Raw genomic sequence first — 14577 nt, 5'->3', positions numbered from 1 at the left:
AGTTGGGACCTAGTTGTTCTTCTGCCAGCTAAGTCGCAGCCTTGCAGGTGGGTGTTTATAGTGAAATAAAATAGTGATGGATCTGAGATCAATACAACGCCAGACTGGCTTCCAAAGGATTCACTCAAACCTTCTGAATCCACATTTAGGAGACTTTTGACCCAATTGCAAAATTGAACATAGTCAGAGTATTACTTACATGTGCTGTAAACTTGGGATGGAATCTACAACTACTAGTCATGAATAAATGCCTTCCTACATGGGGAATTGAAGCAAAAAACTACATGAAGATACAACCTGGTTTTTTTATGACAAAACCAAGGGGAAGTGTGCAAACTCCGACATGCATTCTATTGGCTGAAGCAGTCACCTCGAGCATGCTTTGGAAGATTCCACAAGGTTATGGTGTCAGTGGGATAAAAACAAAGTAATGCTGGGTTGCTGACCACACCGTATTTATTAAAAGGATGGGTCAAAAGGTAACCCTTCTAATTGTCTATTGATGATATAGTCGTGACAGGCAATTATGGAGATGAAATTGTAAAACTGAAAATTTCCTAAGTCATACAGAATAAAAGATCAAGGAAAGTTAAGGTACTTTCTAGGGATGGAAGTTGCTTGTTCTGCTAGAGGTATATTTATGTCCCAAAGGAAGTATGTCCTAGACTTGTTATCAGAAACAAGCTTACTGGGTTGTCATCCAAATTAATCCTGTGCAATTTACTAGTCGACTGAAAAACAGAAAGGGAGGGAACCTATCGATAAAAGCCCTTATCAACAACTTGTGGGAAAACTAATCTACCTATCTCATATTCAACATGACATTGCTGCAGCAGTTAGTACGCTTAGTCTGTTGACTCTGTTCATGCATGATCCGCATCCCAATTACATTTACATGTTTGATGTTCTTTGTACTCTTCATTAACTGAAGTCAGCTCCAAGCAAGGGAATTCACCTATCCCCACATGATCATCTCCCTTTTCAGCCTACACTGATGCAGACTGGGGAGGATCACATGAGTGAAAGTCCACCTCAAGAAATTATACTTTTGTCGACGGAAATCTAATCACTTGGCGTAGCAAGAAACAGAATGTTGTGTGAGATCTGAAGTTGAAGCAAAAATTTCAGTATATGCCTCAAAAGGATTTCTAAGCTGTTATGAGTCTTATGACCATGTGGTCTACTTAAAGACCTTGATGTGCAAGTTTCTCTTTCTATGATGCTCTATTGTGACAACAAAGCCCATCATCCAATACAATATGAGGAGAAAACATGTGAAGACTGGAGATTGACAAACATTTCATCTAAGAAAAGTTGTAAAGCAGCATAATCTGTATGCTATTTGTGAAGTTTGAAGTTTGAGAATCAAATAACAGATGTCTTCACTAAAGGATTATCTGGACATATATTCAATCCTAATTTGAGCAAGTGGGGCATGCTGATATCCATCCCCAAGTTGGGGGGGAGGGGGGTTGTCAGGAGCAGTTTAGGGCAGACCTTACCTCTTTGGGGATTGCACTAGCGCAAGACCTCAAGAGGGGTTTTTCCCACCCTTTTCTTTCATGTTTGGAGTAGGAATCTAACCCTACAGTTCAACCTAGATTTTTTACCCCCTCAGACTTGTATTTCCTTTTCCTTCTCAGAGCATTTCTTCCCACAGATTGTAAACTATAAATACCCCATTAGGGGATATGAATAAAGCACAATTTTCTGAGAAATAATTTCTTAACACAACCATATCCCAACAAAAAACAACTAATGGCATTAATAGAAGCATCATTTCCTATGCTTACACACTGAAATGCAGCTGAATGTGCATGTAGTGAGATGCCAGCATTCTCATAGTCTAAAATCTTCAAGATCAGGAAATATCTAAACATGCTCAAGTCTTATGTTTACTTTTAATTACGTGCAACTAGAATGAGGGATCTCCAAACCAAAAGTACTTTAGGTCCTCAACTGCATAAAATTCTAGCAGACATATGGAACCTATAATGACTATTCATAAAAGGAAATACATGGTTAATTCTTAGTGCATCCACAGCATATAGAAATCTACTCAAAAATTTTGTTACTCCCAACGAAGCATAGCAAAGAATGATAACAACAGTACCTCACAGCTGATGCAAATTTGCCCTCTGGCATGAAGAGAAAAGGAGAAACCCTGAAGTTTGGCTTGTCACTATGCCTCAAAGCTGAACCTAGCTCATCCATCACATACCTACAACGCACTCAGAACAGATCATTAACCAATCAATCAGCAGATCTATGATAGTCATGAAATCAACTAATGCAAAGGCATATTTAACATTGTGCTTCATGGAATTTTGGTAAACTAAGATATTTTGAGCTTGATGAGGACTCATCTTTGAGTTAAAAAGCAATTGAAATGGGTCAAACATGTTACTAACAATTTAATAAGGTAATCCCAGTGCACAAGAGGTGATACACACAATAATCTCACAGGAAAATCATGTCCTTCATTTTGAGGATGTCACAGCTGAAAGCTTTTCTTTCAAACAATTGGTGAAAATATTTCAAGAGATGTTGGACATCTTGGCATGATCAAGAACTAGAAGAATGTTCTAAGAGATTAACCAACGTCGTATGTGAGGGAACGGTTGCTAGCTAATAAATTGATCGCATTATTGGAGAAATGAATGAGAGCATGAGGTGCATGAAAACTGGGGAGAGACAATTGAATTTAAAAATGACCATGATTCAGCACAGAATGGCCAAATGTAATTTTAATGGATGGTTAACTGTCAACATATGACATTAAGCAAGGGAATACCTTCTATATTTGGTTTTTTAGATATCATAGCTACAAAAAGAATAAGAGCTAGGGGGACATCAGTTATTTCAAGTTTTTCTGAAGTGAACAGAATTAATCCAGGTAAGACTCTCAATTGGAATCACTTGTTAAAGACGAAAACAACAATGGAATGACAGTGTGGAGATGAGTTGAGCAACTTCAGGTAAACCTGACTAGGAGACAACAAAAAGCTACCCATTCCACTAGCACCTCCTAAATATCTAGAGAATTGAAAATTCTCAATAGAATTTGAATTGAGTTAGTAATGTGGAGATGTGCTTGCAAATCACCAGAGTATTAAAGGTAGCACACCTAGATGGAGCTTGCTTGTCCAGCATGGCGAAACTATCTGGGTACCTACATCCTATCACAGCCAAGATCAATTGATTTTAGCACACATGACGAGTGACCAGAATTCTAATGCATATTAGCAATTGACTGTCATGTTCTCAGACCACCTAAAACAAGGTTGTATGCTACTCACATAGGAAGATCAAAATGAAAGGAGCATCTTTTACCATGATAAGGAAACAATAAGAAAATAATTCGCAAGCAAATTATGTAATATTATATTTGGACTCCTTTCTTAACCAATGAGTGTAACTACTGTGCCTGCAAGACTCCCAAATGTGCTGGTAATTGCTAAACAACATTAACAAGGCAATGGTGTTCATTATTGTAATATTTACCCATCCAACACCACTTTGTGAAATGACTGATATCAAGTACTATCTTTTAATAAGCATCTTTGTTTCATGGAAAAACCTGTAACAAATAAAAGGATTGATTGCTAGCAGCTACAAATGGTGACCACTGATTAATTTTCTTGATGGGAGAATTTTTCTTCCTTCACCCATGGAATGCCAAGTTTTCAAGTTTCAAAGCCATCCCTCAGAGCATCACAGGTTTAAAATTAAAAATAAAAAAATAACATAAGAATTTTAAACCAGCTTGGATTTAACAATCCAAATCATAGCAACTAGGACAAAGTTGTTATAACTAAAAGTTTACACGTAAAATGACGTTATATGAGGTATAATGCATACCAAACAGAAGTTTCATCAATCTTTTCCTCATCTGCAAGTCTATATGTCATTAAGTATAACCACATTGCACCAATAACACGATCAGTAAAAGGTTCATCAGATTTCCATTCAGGAAGACGTGGTTGCAGCTTTGAATCAATCACGTGCTTTCCAGCTTCTACAATTGTCAATACCTCAACATCATTCAGTAAAGAAAGATGAGGAAGAGATTCAAGAATTTGTAATGCACTGCCCCCAAGTGGACCAGGAATATCAACCTGCAAGATAATTAAAATAACGAAGTTTCTTTATCATCCCTGTCAATTTTGTTCTGGAAACAAATCTAAAACAAGAAGGTTACTTGACATATACACACCTCCAACTCTCGTAGACAAGAAAATTCTTTCAAGAGTTTCAACAAGTCTTCAGCAGAATTCTGCTCTAAAGGATTTCCACGGAGATTCAAATATGACAGACACGGCATTTTGGTGGCAGAGAATGACTAATTAAACCAAAAGGAGAAGAATTCAGTACACCAAATGAAGAAAGGTTCAGCACTACTACATCTAAGAGGTGTCATACTGACAATGCAAATCAGAGCAGATGGAAATTTATGATCATTGAATATTTGGCACAGAAAATGGACCAGAAGTTGCTATCCGTGGATAATTGAGCAAAAAGAAACTATACAACAACACAGATTCCTAGATCATTTATTGTATACGGTATTAAATGCTCAATATGAAACTGTCAAAAATAATAAGAGAATAATTACATAAGACATGAGGAGTCAGAAAACATCGCAAAGTAGTCATTCACACCTTATCAAGTAAATTGTGAATACATCTATTTGACAAGTCAAGTGATGTCACAGCCTCCAGTGGATTGGTTGAGTTATCGAGATTGCCTGGTCTCTCCTTCCCATATAGCCCACCACAAAAACCAAATGCCCATTCTCCAAAATTACTGGTGAAACATGAATTGTAAATTTCCAAGCTTGGAACTCCTTTAAGGATTGCATCCTCCATCTGATCACCACTGGAGACAACAACATATAAATTACATTCTTAATGGAATACTAGTATTATTAGTATGAAATCAAGATTATTCCTAACTGGATGGTAAATATCACCAAGATGCTAGTATGTAGAGCATATTCTATCAGACTAAAATGTCCATCAAAACTGAAACTGGATCTTTTTTTTTTTTCTTTTCATGCAGCTTACATAAAGCCTATAGTACCCCCCAAATGTGGGAGCCTTCGTTCCTATCAATTATTATTAAGTTTCAACTCTTACCAGCTATACAGCTAATATTGCTTCATCAACAAATGCAAGCATTACTGGTCGGCTTTGGCCTACTATTTTATGTTGGCATCAAATTAAAAGTCTACATAGCTGTGAGAACAGCCACACATATTAGCATGTGGAGCTGAAACTTCCTATTCAGCTCAGAAAGGAGATCTCATTTGCATAACTAAACCAAAAGGAATATCTATAGATTCTATACAAAAAGTAATTTTCATGATTGGCTAAACACAATCACACGAAAAATTACCAGTTTTTGAGTACAGGATTGTCATTTAACCAAAGAGCTCTCAAATTTTTAAATCTCGTCACTTCCTGCACAACTGTTGATGCATCCTGGAGCCTGTTCCCACACAGGCTAAGTGCAAGCAGATTCTGATGAAGCAAAAGCAATGAAGGAGATAAGGTATATAAACATTTCAAAACATTTTTCTTGTAAGGCATGATAAAATAAGGAGCCAGCATCAACCAAACTATTAGATTATCACAGACCTTTTCAAGAAGGGATTAAAATAACTGTAAAAGAAGGGTGTACCCAGGACACAAAGGTTCCCACTATTGCAGCGTCTGAGGAGGGTCAAAATGTATGTAGCCTTATCCCCTACTTTTGCAGGGAGGCTGTTTTCATTCCCACTTGGTCACAACCAGTGTTTAAAGAATAGGTCTCTATTGTACAGCATCAGCCGGTACACATCAGATTGCATGCCTGTGATACTATATGGGCTGATATGTCTCTGAATTTTGGTTTTCCCATCTCATCTATCACGTCTCTCAATATATCAGTTGATACACACCGAGACGATATGTGATATACAAAACATTTCTTCTTTGAATAAAGTAATTCAATATAATTTTAAATAAAATGAAACAGTACGATACATATTGAGCGATACAACTTGAAACAATACAATATGATGATACTTCTCTTTCTGAAATTTTACAAACTTTATATTTTATATCAATACATATAAACAGTATCAGTGTGTATCCAACCGACCAATACATATTGATCACTGTTCAAATTTTGGTGGAAAAAGGTTGAAATTTTGTCCCTAGCAAAAATCGAGACAAAACCTCCTGTGCAAAATAAATGTAGCATATCTTGGTCCATCTCAGTCAAAATTTTGACCGACATGTGCCATCTCTACCGTACCAAAGCACTCCGGTTCATTTCAGTCCACTTTACACATTAAAAGCCCACGTTTTGATACCTGCAGATCTCATGTCAACTCTCATCTGCAGATTTTGCCAAGTTCTGCCATTTGTTGGTTTTTTTGCTTATTTATTCTCATTTCCCCATAAATCAGAGTATTACCTTGTCAACAAACATCTTCCTTGCTGGTTCTTTGGGGATTGAACACAGCTTGAAGTTAGGTATGTACATTCATCACAAATTTTTATTCTTGATAGTTGATGACCTTAAAACATGCCTGTTTTTAAATCAATAAATGTTTTAATATAGGAGCTTGATCTATGAATGTGTGTTGCTAATTTTATTTTTTTGGAGGGCTCTAGTATTTTTTTTTTCAATTTTCTGGTTTTAAATATTAGTTTCTATATTATGTCGTTTGGAGGGAAAAAAATTAGTATGTAAACAAGATAGATGAGTTTAACACATGTAAGACACCATCAGTTGATCTACGCCTTAATGGTGTCGAATTTATTTTTCTGTTCTTAATTATCTATTGAAATTATCTAAAAATCATTAAATATTTGTTGTGAAATTGAAAGAAAAAAATAAACCAATTATTTTCTGTTTAAAAGTTAAAAATAGTGGAATATTAGTACAGGTATGTATTTAATTGTTCGAGAAGTTTATTATGATAACATTTATGTTTTTTAATTAAATTTAGTTAATAATGTAATTAATAAATAATATTATGATTATAAAAAATGGCTTCAAAAAAAACCAAGAGTTTCTAAACTTAGGGAGTTAATTTAGTATATGCTTTCTTTTTTTTTAGGGCTTATTACTAGAGTTTTAGTAATGCTTCTTAAGATACTTAGTGTGTAATTCTTATATGAGGTTGCTCAGGTGCTCCTTTTTAAAAGACGGTGATCTTGTCTAGTTGCATAGGAGGCCACTGACTACAGAAAAGAAGAGGTCTAAGTGTAATGCAAGAAACAAATTAGAGTTAGTGAGGCCACTAGATTAAAGTGCCATCTAGCCATAGGGGATAAGAATGTCACGGGATGTCCAGAAATTCCAGAAGAGATACAAGTAGCAATGGCACAACATCTTAAGGGTGGAAAGTAAAGAGGAAGAACGAGAGGGCACAGACGATGGGAGTTCGAGGATCCATGATTAGATGACCTATTGGATCTACGAGAGCAAGACTATGATGAGGAGGAACCAGGTGAGTATGGGATTTCACAATCAACAACGGTAGAACAAATGAGAAGAACCATTATGATGAGCAAAGAGCAACGGAGGCTGGATAACATGAGAAGATTGCAAATGGCCAAGGGAGCAAGTTCATCTAGACAACCTGGGTATGATCCAAAGTATGAGAGGGAAGAAGAGGGGGAGACATTCCACTGAGGAGGACCCAAAGTGTGAGGCCCTTAGAGCCAAATCCCATCCCAGTCCCACTGCCTCCATAGTCCCGAGCTTCATCTAGAGCACCCCCTAATCAAAAACCCCAGATATTGAGATTCTTTGCACAGATCCTGCCCTTTTCAAGAAGCCAAAGAACAAACAAAGAAGTTAAAGCATATTTGGCACAATGTGAAGGAGAAAGAGAGGATTGCTTTCTCAAAATAGGCTTTCTACCACAGCATTCCTGCAAATGCAACCTAGGGGCCATACAATAGCATCATGTTTGATGAGACTCGTAGGGCTAGGACTTGAGTGAAGGGGTCAACTCCTTATGAGATCCTCAATGTCTATCTTCCATGTCATAAGGAAGATTTAAGACATATTGGTGTGAACACAAAGACCCCTTGACCCAAATCTAATTGGGGCACCCAGGATGGTTCCAAGAAACCACCCCAAGCTAGACAAACCCCTTTTGAGAGGCATTTTGGGCATTTTAACCCTTATTTTATTTATGAAATTATTTTCCAGAATTTTCGTTGAGTCCAGCTTGCTAATTTGAGTTAGGTTTGGCCTTGTTTAGAAGAGTTTCAGTTTGAATTAAAGTTGTTTTTAATGAGTCCCAAGTTAGTTTTGATAAGATAAGATTCCTTATCTTATCTTTTAGGAAGTTGCTTTACTGTTAAGAGTCCAGTCCAAGATGCAACGGCAAACTTATTTGCTAAGGAAAAATTGAGTCAAAGTATATCTTTTTAGGCTATAAATAGCCCTTCATGCAATATTATTTTCAGTTTTGATGACTAAAAAAATTGACTGAGGACCAGGGTCTCCTTGTTGGGTAGGCCTTGGTTGAGTGAAATTGTTCTAGTTCTTCATCCTCTTCATCAATCCTGCAAAGTACAAGCATCATCAAAGCCTTTGAGCACTCAAACACAGCCTCCAAGTAAGTACAGCAGCATTCCCTACCCCTCCCCTGCCTTCCCCTTGTCCACAGCCCCTTTCCCACCATCCTTTCTCACCCGCAGGCATCCCCCACCGTTCCCTTGTTCTGCGCAACACTCCCCCACCCGTCTTTGCTGCTGCACTTCAACAGCAGGTTTCCCCCACCCCTACGGTTCCCTTAGTCATTCCCCCTCAGCTCTACGACCTTCCCAGCCCTTTCCCCACTCCCTCTAGCACCTGCAGGCCCCCCTCCCCCTCCTCCTTCATGCCTCATTCCCAGCTCCTTTCAAGACTCTTTCTCCCCCATTAGGATAGCATGAACCCTAGGAACAACCCCACTGCTATTTTCTTCGAATCGGTCCTTCAACCCTAACTTTAGAAAACATGCACTTCATCTTTTACATTGAAATTCTGCAGAAATCTGATTTTGTTAAGTTCTGTTCAATTGGATCACACTCTCGTTGAAAGGACAGCAATAGAAGTCATTTCTAGACAGCAGAATCAGCAAGGAAAAGCCTTTGGTAAATGATATTCTGAGAGTAGATATGCTAACTCATAAGGAACTTCATCAAAAAATCCTGCTTTGGTTAACTTCATTTGAAGATTCTAATATAAACAAAAAATGTACAAAATGTGCTTAAGTATCTAACATGTTCTGAATTACATACCGGAAATTTTACAGATAAATCCAATGACAACAGCATAGCATCATCAACGTGAAGCTCCTCCAGCTCTAGCCACATTACTGCATCAATTCCTTTTTCTTGGGCTTGACAAATTTCCTTGTGCAGCATTTCTGTAACATTGCTGGTAGAAGTCTCATTCAAACCATCAGGTTCAAGGTCCGCATCTTCAGTATCTGAAGTCAAATCACTATCCACACACATCAATGAAGCCATCCTTTGAGCTAACCCTGGAATGTCCTGCAGCTGTACGCATTCAAGGTTTTTTAGAATTTTATATCATATCAAGGGAAGGCAGGTCACATATTCTATATCTCACTTTTTGTCAATGCAATGTAATCATGCTATGTAATAGTAAGTACCCCAATGACTAGAATTCTGTGTCTAGATGCTAAATCAAGTTCAGATTCAAGAAGTAGTAGCTTCAGCGGAATCATGGGAACTCATTAGACTTGTTATCCAAAGGTGGCAATTCCATAGCTCAGTGACCAGAGCTTATGATAAACTAGAGTTCAATTGAATCTAGGATGCGATAAGCAACCCAAAATGTCCAGCTCTATCACATTTGTCTTTAGGTTCATTCATGGAAGTTTACAAGCTGGAACAAGGACTCGTCCAAAAGGAATTTCTGTTTCTTCTCCATACTATTTGCTACCCCTGGCCTAACCTATGCATGTTCTTGCCAGAACCACCCCATTTGCGCTAGTAAGTTTAAACTGAATGTGCCGGTAAAGTTTTTCTCTGTTCATACCATTTTGATCCTGTCCTTCTATCACTTCTTGTTGCACAAACCAACATATAGAAATATTCAGTTTGATTTAGGTCACCGGCGATTGATGAGTGAAATCTCTTTTCATTGAAGTCATTAAAATTTGATGACCAAAGTCTTTATTGGTTTAAACCATATGATGGGATGTCAAGAAATATCATATAGTTATAATTGAACAATAACTGTTTCTGGGCCAGGAGAGATGAGCTTTCCAAATAAATTTACAACACTGGCTAACATCTTGTCTATCACCGTCGATTAGTAACCAGTAATCTAGTGTTCTTAGGAACACTGATTCCAAAACAGAATTGTGAGCATACAAATGCATAAAAATTGGACTAGCTTAGATGAGAATCTTGAATTAACTACTGAGTTGATTCATGAACAAGAATCTCACAAGTGGGACAAAATATATGGCAGTATGGTAGATTAGTAAACTATGATGGATATGAGGTGGTGAAACTTGATGAGAGGTAGATTTCACAATATAAGTAATTTAGGCATTTAGGGTAGATCATAATAAAGAACGTGATATAGATGATCATGTCTCATAGAGAATCAAAATAGGATCCCAGCTGTTATATGATCGATTCCTCTAAGACTTTCCTAAACCTTAAAGGAATTTCATAGGACAGTTATAGGACGGCCTATGGTGAAGAATTATGAGTTGTTTAGAAGCATCATATAAATGATCCATGAGAATGTTAAGAAAGCTGTGTAGGAAAACCAGGAAGGAACGATCATGTGGGTAATCTGACTCTAATAATCGAACTAGAAGCAAGGATGAAGAAGGAGACCAGCAGAGAGAAGAGAACTCCCTGCAATTCTGGACAGTCTTCACTGAACCGCAGGCATTTATTTATAGCTGCAATTATAATAGATCAGGACAGAATAATCTGTCCACTGAAATAGAAAGACAGATTATAAAAAAGGAAAGAATATTCTGTCTGACATTCTGTCAAAAAAAAATAGAAAGTCAAAAAAGCAGATTATGCAAAAACAGCAACTACAGCACAAACAGTTCAGATCTCCCGAACCAGAACTCAATCCAAGGCAGAAACGACAGCTATTGCAAGTCACAATACTCCCCCTCAAGGTGGAGCATACAAATCTCCCATGCACAGCTTGGGAAAAATAGAACCATGGTACAAGATCTCACGAGGTCTCAGGCGAGACCCCCGAAATACCATAACTCGACTGAGATTTTGGTCGACTCGAATCTCGGTCCAGTTACTAGTTTAAAATCCCACATTTCGAGTGAGAAAGGTCGAGCTCTCGACTTGTCTTGCCTTCTCTCACCGACAGCTTCCCAAGTTCATTTTTTACAAGATTTTTTGCCTCCTCTCGTCGACAGCTTCCTTAAGCCACAACAGCTATTTATGGGCCCAAGCCCAAACTGTAATGGAAATCCTAAAGCCTAGAGTGATATAAGGCCTCTACAGGCCCGGAAGCAGGACCCCCGTCTACGACAGGGGTCAGTTGTCAGCAATAGAATTAAAGCATGAACCACACCCAACACTTCTATTTTGAACCTATGATTTATATTGAACTGATGATGGTTGTATCATTGTATTATCGAGAATCAAGGACGTGATGTTTTATTGTACTTATATGGATGGAATCTGTTGCTATTTAAGTTATTTGATATACCTTATCACTTGCTTTTCATTTATGTCTCTAATGGTTCTATATTTCATGTATTATAACCTTGCATATTCCTTCCTGCAGCATTATGATTTCAAACTTAAGAGTCAAGTTAGAACTCATACTTAGGTTTGTTTTTTCACAAATCTAAGGCCACCAGTATGTTCAAAAGGCCTAAAATAGTATATATACCAAGTTTGAGCCTAACCTGACCCTTAAAACCCCGACATGGGCCCTTAAGTTCACTTGAGTCGGCAAGAAAAAAAATACTTGATCTCGAGCAAGATCTCACTTTTTCTCAAGGGCAAGATTGCCCTCGAGAGGGAGATCTGGTACCATGAATATAATGAAAAATAGTATAAAATAAGGCCTTAGTGTGAGCTAGCTAATAAGCAGATGACACAAAGGTGTCAACATAATTTTCTTCTTAATAGCATCACGAACAAAATGGCAATCCACCTATATATTTGTTCTCTCATAAAAAACAGGGCAAAAGCAATATAAGCGGCAGATTGATTATCAAAAACATCTTCAAAGAAGAAGAAATCAGAATCCTCATCTCCTCCAATAAGGAACAAAGCCACATCAACTCTGCAGCTGCATGAGACATAGCTCTATTATTAACTTCAATGTTAGACCAAACAATGATAGATTGCTTTTTACTTCTCCAAGTCACAAGCTTCCCTCCAAGAAATGTCTAGTAACCTATAGTAGATCGACAGTCAACTATAGACCCTGCCCAATCAGCATCAAAGAAAGCAACCAAATCTATACTCCAATTGGGATGATAAATAAGACCTTTACTTAATCACTCTTGAGAGACCAATCACTCTCATTACGGCATCCCAATGGGCTCTCTTAGGAGAATGCATAAACTAGCTCAACACTCCTACAAAATAAGAGGTATCAAGACATGTAACTATGAGATATATAAGTTTTCCAACTAGACTTCTATAACGATGAACATCATCCAAAAATTCACCATCATCTAGTCCAAATTTTAACAAAGGTCCATAAGAATGTCAACAGGTTTGGAGGCAAGCAATCTAGTCTCAGTCAAAAGGTCCAAAACATACTTCCACTATGAGAAACTAATTCCTTTTTCACTGCAGATTACTTCAACTCTAAGAAAGTATTATAGGTTACCCAAGTCTCTAGTCTAGAACCATTACCGTAGCTGTGCCTTAACTATATTAATGACATAACATCATTTTTTTTTTTTAAATTATGTCATCAACATGCATAGTCAATTAGTCATAACAACTATATTGCTACCCTACCGTCGAACAAAAATGGAATGGTCAAAATTACACTGAACGAACCTATATGACTCCATCGACTCCATCGTATTGCCAAATTTCTCAAACCAAGCCTACAAAGACTATTTGAGACTATAACTTGCTTTACATCACTTGCAAAATGAGTACGGTCCTCCCCTTGAGCAACATACCCAAGGGGTTGCTCCATATAAACTTCCTCATGGAGGTCACCATACAAAAGCATTCTTGATATCAACTGAATGGAATCTAGTCGTGATTTACAATCAGAGAAATTAGAACTCGAACAAAGTTTAGCCTAGCAACAAGAAAGAAAGTCTCAAAACAGTCAACACCATAAGTCTGTATCAGTAGCATGATGCACATTAGTGAAGGAAGTGGACACCATGGTTAAGCTTTGGCAAGATTTTGCCAAAATTTTAATTTTTAAAAAAGCTTAGTTAAAATGTTCCTAGAAACCGAAAAGTCTTGCGTTTTAGTAGGTCTTGTTTTCCCCTCCACACTCCACATTCATATTTTATTTCTAAATATAAATAATCTATATCTTCTCACTCTAATCCTTCTCTCCCACCCTCAGTGTGTTTTTTTTTTTAATTTCTCTCTTTATATTTATTTTTTTTTCCCCCCCCCCCCAAAAAAGAATAATAAAAAAAAAAAAAAAAAACAACCAACAAAAAAAAAAAAATAAATTTTCATTCACCACAACCCCCATTTTAAAAAAAAAAAAAAAAAAACAGCGTGATCCTTTTTTTTTTAGAAGAGAAAAAAACACACCTTTTTGTTTAATTATATTTGAAAAGAATAGTAATGGGGAAGAAGGATGGAACCACATTTTTTGTGGAGTCTCATAATCTTTGAAACTCCTCAAAGTAACTTTTCTATATATAGGCTAATTTACAAGTCTATTCTATATAGGAGCATAAATCTATTTCAATTGGTATAAAACTCTTAATTCCTACAACCCTTTCCTATCGAGATTAGCCAAGTACTAACTCTCGATGGATCAATCCCTTCCTAAATTGCCCTTTTCTAACACTCCCCCTCAGCTGGAGCATATATATTACTCATCCCACTTGTTACAAATATAGGTAACCCTTGTATTCCCTAGAGCTTTGGTGAACAAATCTCAAGTTGTTCTCCAGTCCTCACATGCTTGGGGGATATTATGCCTTGCAGTAACTTCTCACGAACAAAGTGGCAATCTACTTCAATATGCTTGGTACGTTCATGAAAGACTGGATTTGATGCTATATGAACCCACTTGATTATCACACCATAACTTCATTGGTGTGTCATCAATAATTCCTAATTCTGGAGTAATTGTTTTATCCATACCATCTCGCATGTTACCTGTGCCATAGCACGATACTCAGATTCTGCGCTTGATCTTGCTACCACAGTTTGTTTCTTACTCTTCCATGATACAAGATTTCCTCCAATGAATGTGCGTAGCTCGTAGTCGATCTTCTATCAATAGGTATCCAGCCCAATCAGCATCGAGAGAATCTTTCTACATTTCTATGTCCATGATTAGTGTAAAAAGCCCGTGTCCTGGTGCTTTCTTAAGATACCTCAGAAT

At 37.3% G+C, this 14577-nt stretch overlaps 1 protein-coding gene across 1 annotated transcript in view; it reads right to left on the bottom strand.

The window, feature by feature from the left end:
* The window catches only part of LOC149011931 (tubulin-tyrosine ligase), a 56774-nt gene that overhangs the window by 18050 nt on the left and 24147 nt on the right, over positions 1 to 14577 (bottom strand). Inside the window, exons 2-7 of the mRNA XM_089161246.1 lie at positions 9294 to 9554; positions 5398 to 5522; positions 4662 to 4878; positions 4217 to 4342; positions 3862 to 4118; positions 2114 to 2221 (exon numbers count right to left, since the gene is read on the bottom strand). Of these exons, the coding sequence (XP_089017372.1) occupies positions 2114 to 2221; positions 3862 to 4118; positions 4217 to 4342; positions 4662 to 4878; positions 5398 to 5522; positions 9294 to 9554 (1094 nt within the window). The remainder of the gene's footprint in view (positions 1 to 2113; positions 2222 to 3861; positions 4119 to 4216; positions 4343 to 4661; positions 4879 to 5397; positions 5523 to 9293; positions 9555 to 14577) is intronic.

This window comes from Hakea prostrata, chromosome 7, assembly GCF_041222555.1.
Source record: "Hakea prostrata isolate BN-2017 chromosome 7, UWA_Hpros_2, whole genome shotgun sequence".
Classification (NCBI taxonomy): Eukaryota; Viridiplantae; Streptophyta; class Magnoliopsida; order Proteales; family Proteaceae; genus Hakea; species Hakea prostrata.
This window is presented reverse-complemented; position numbering and strand designations above follow the sequence as displayed.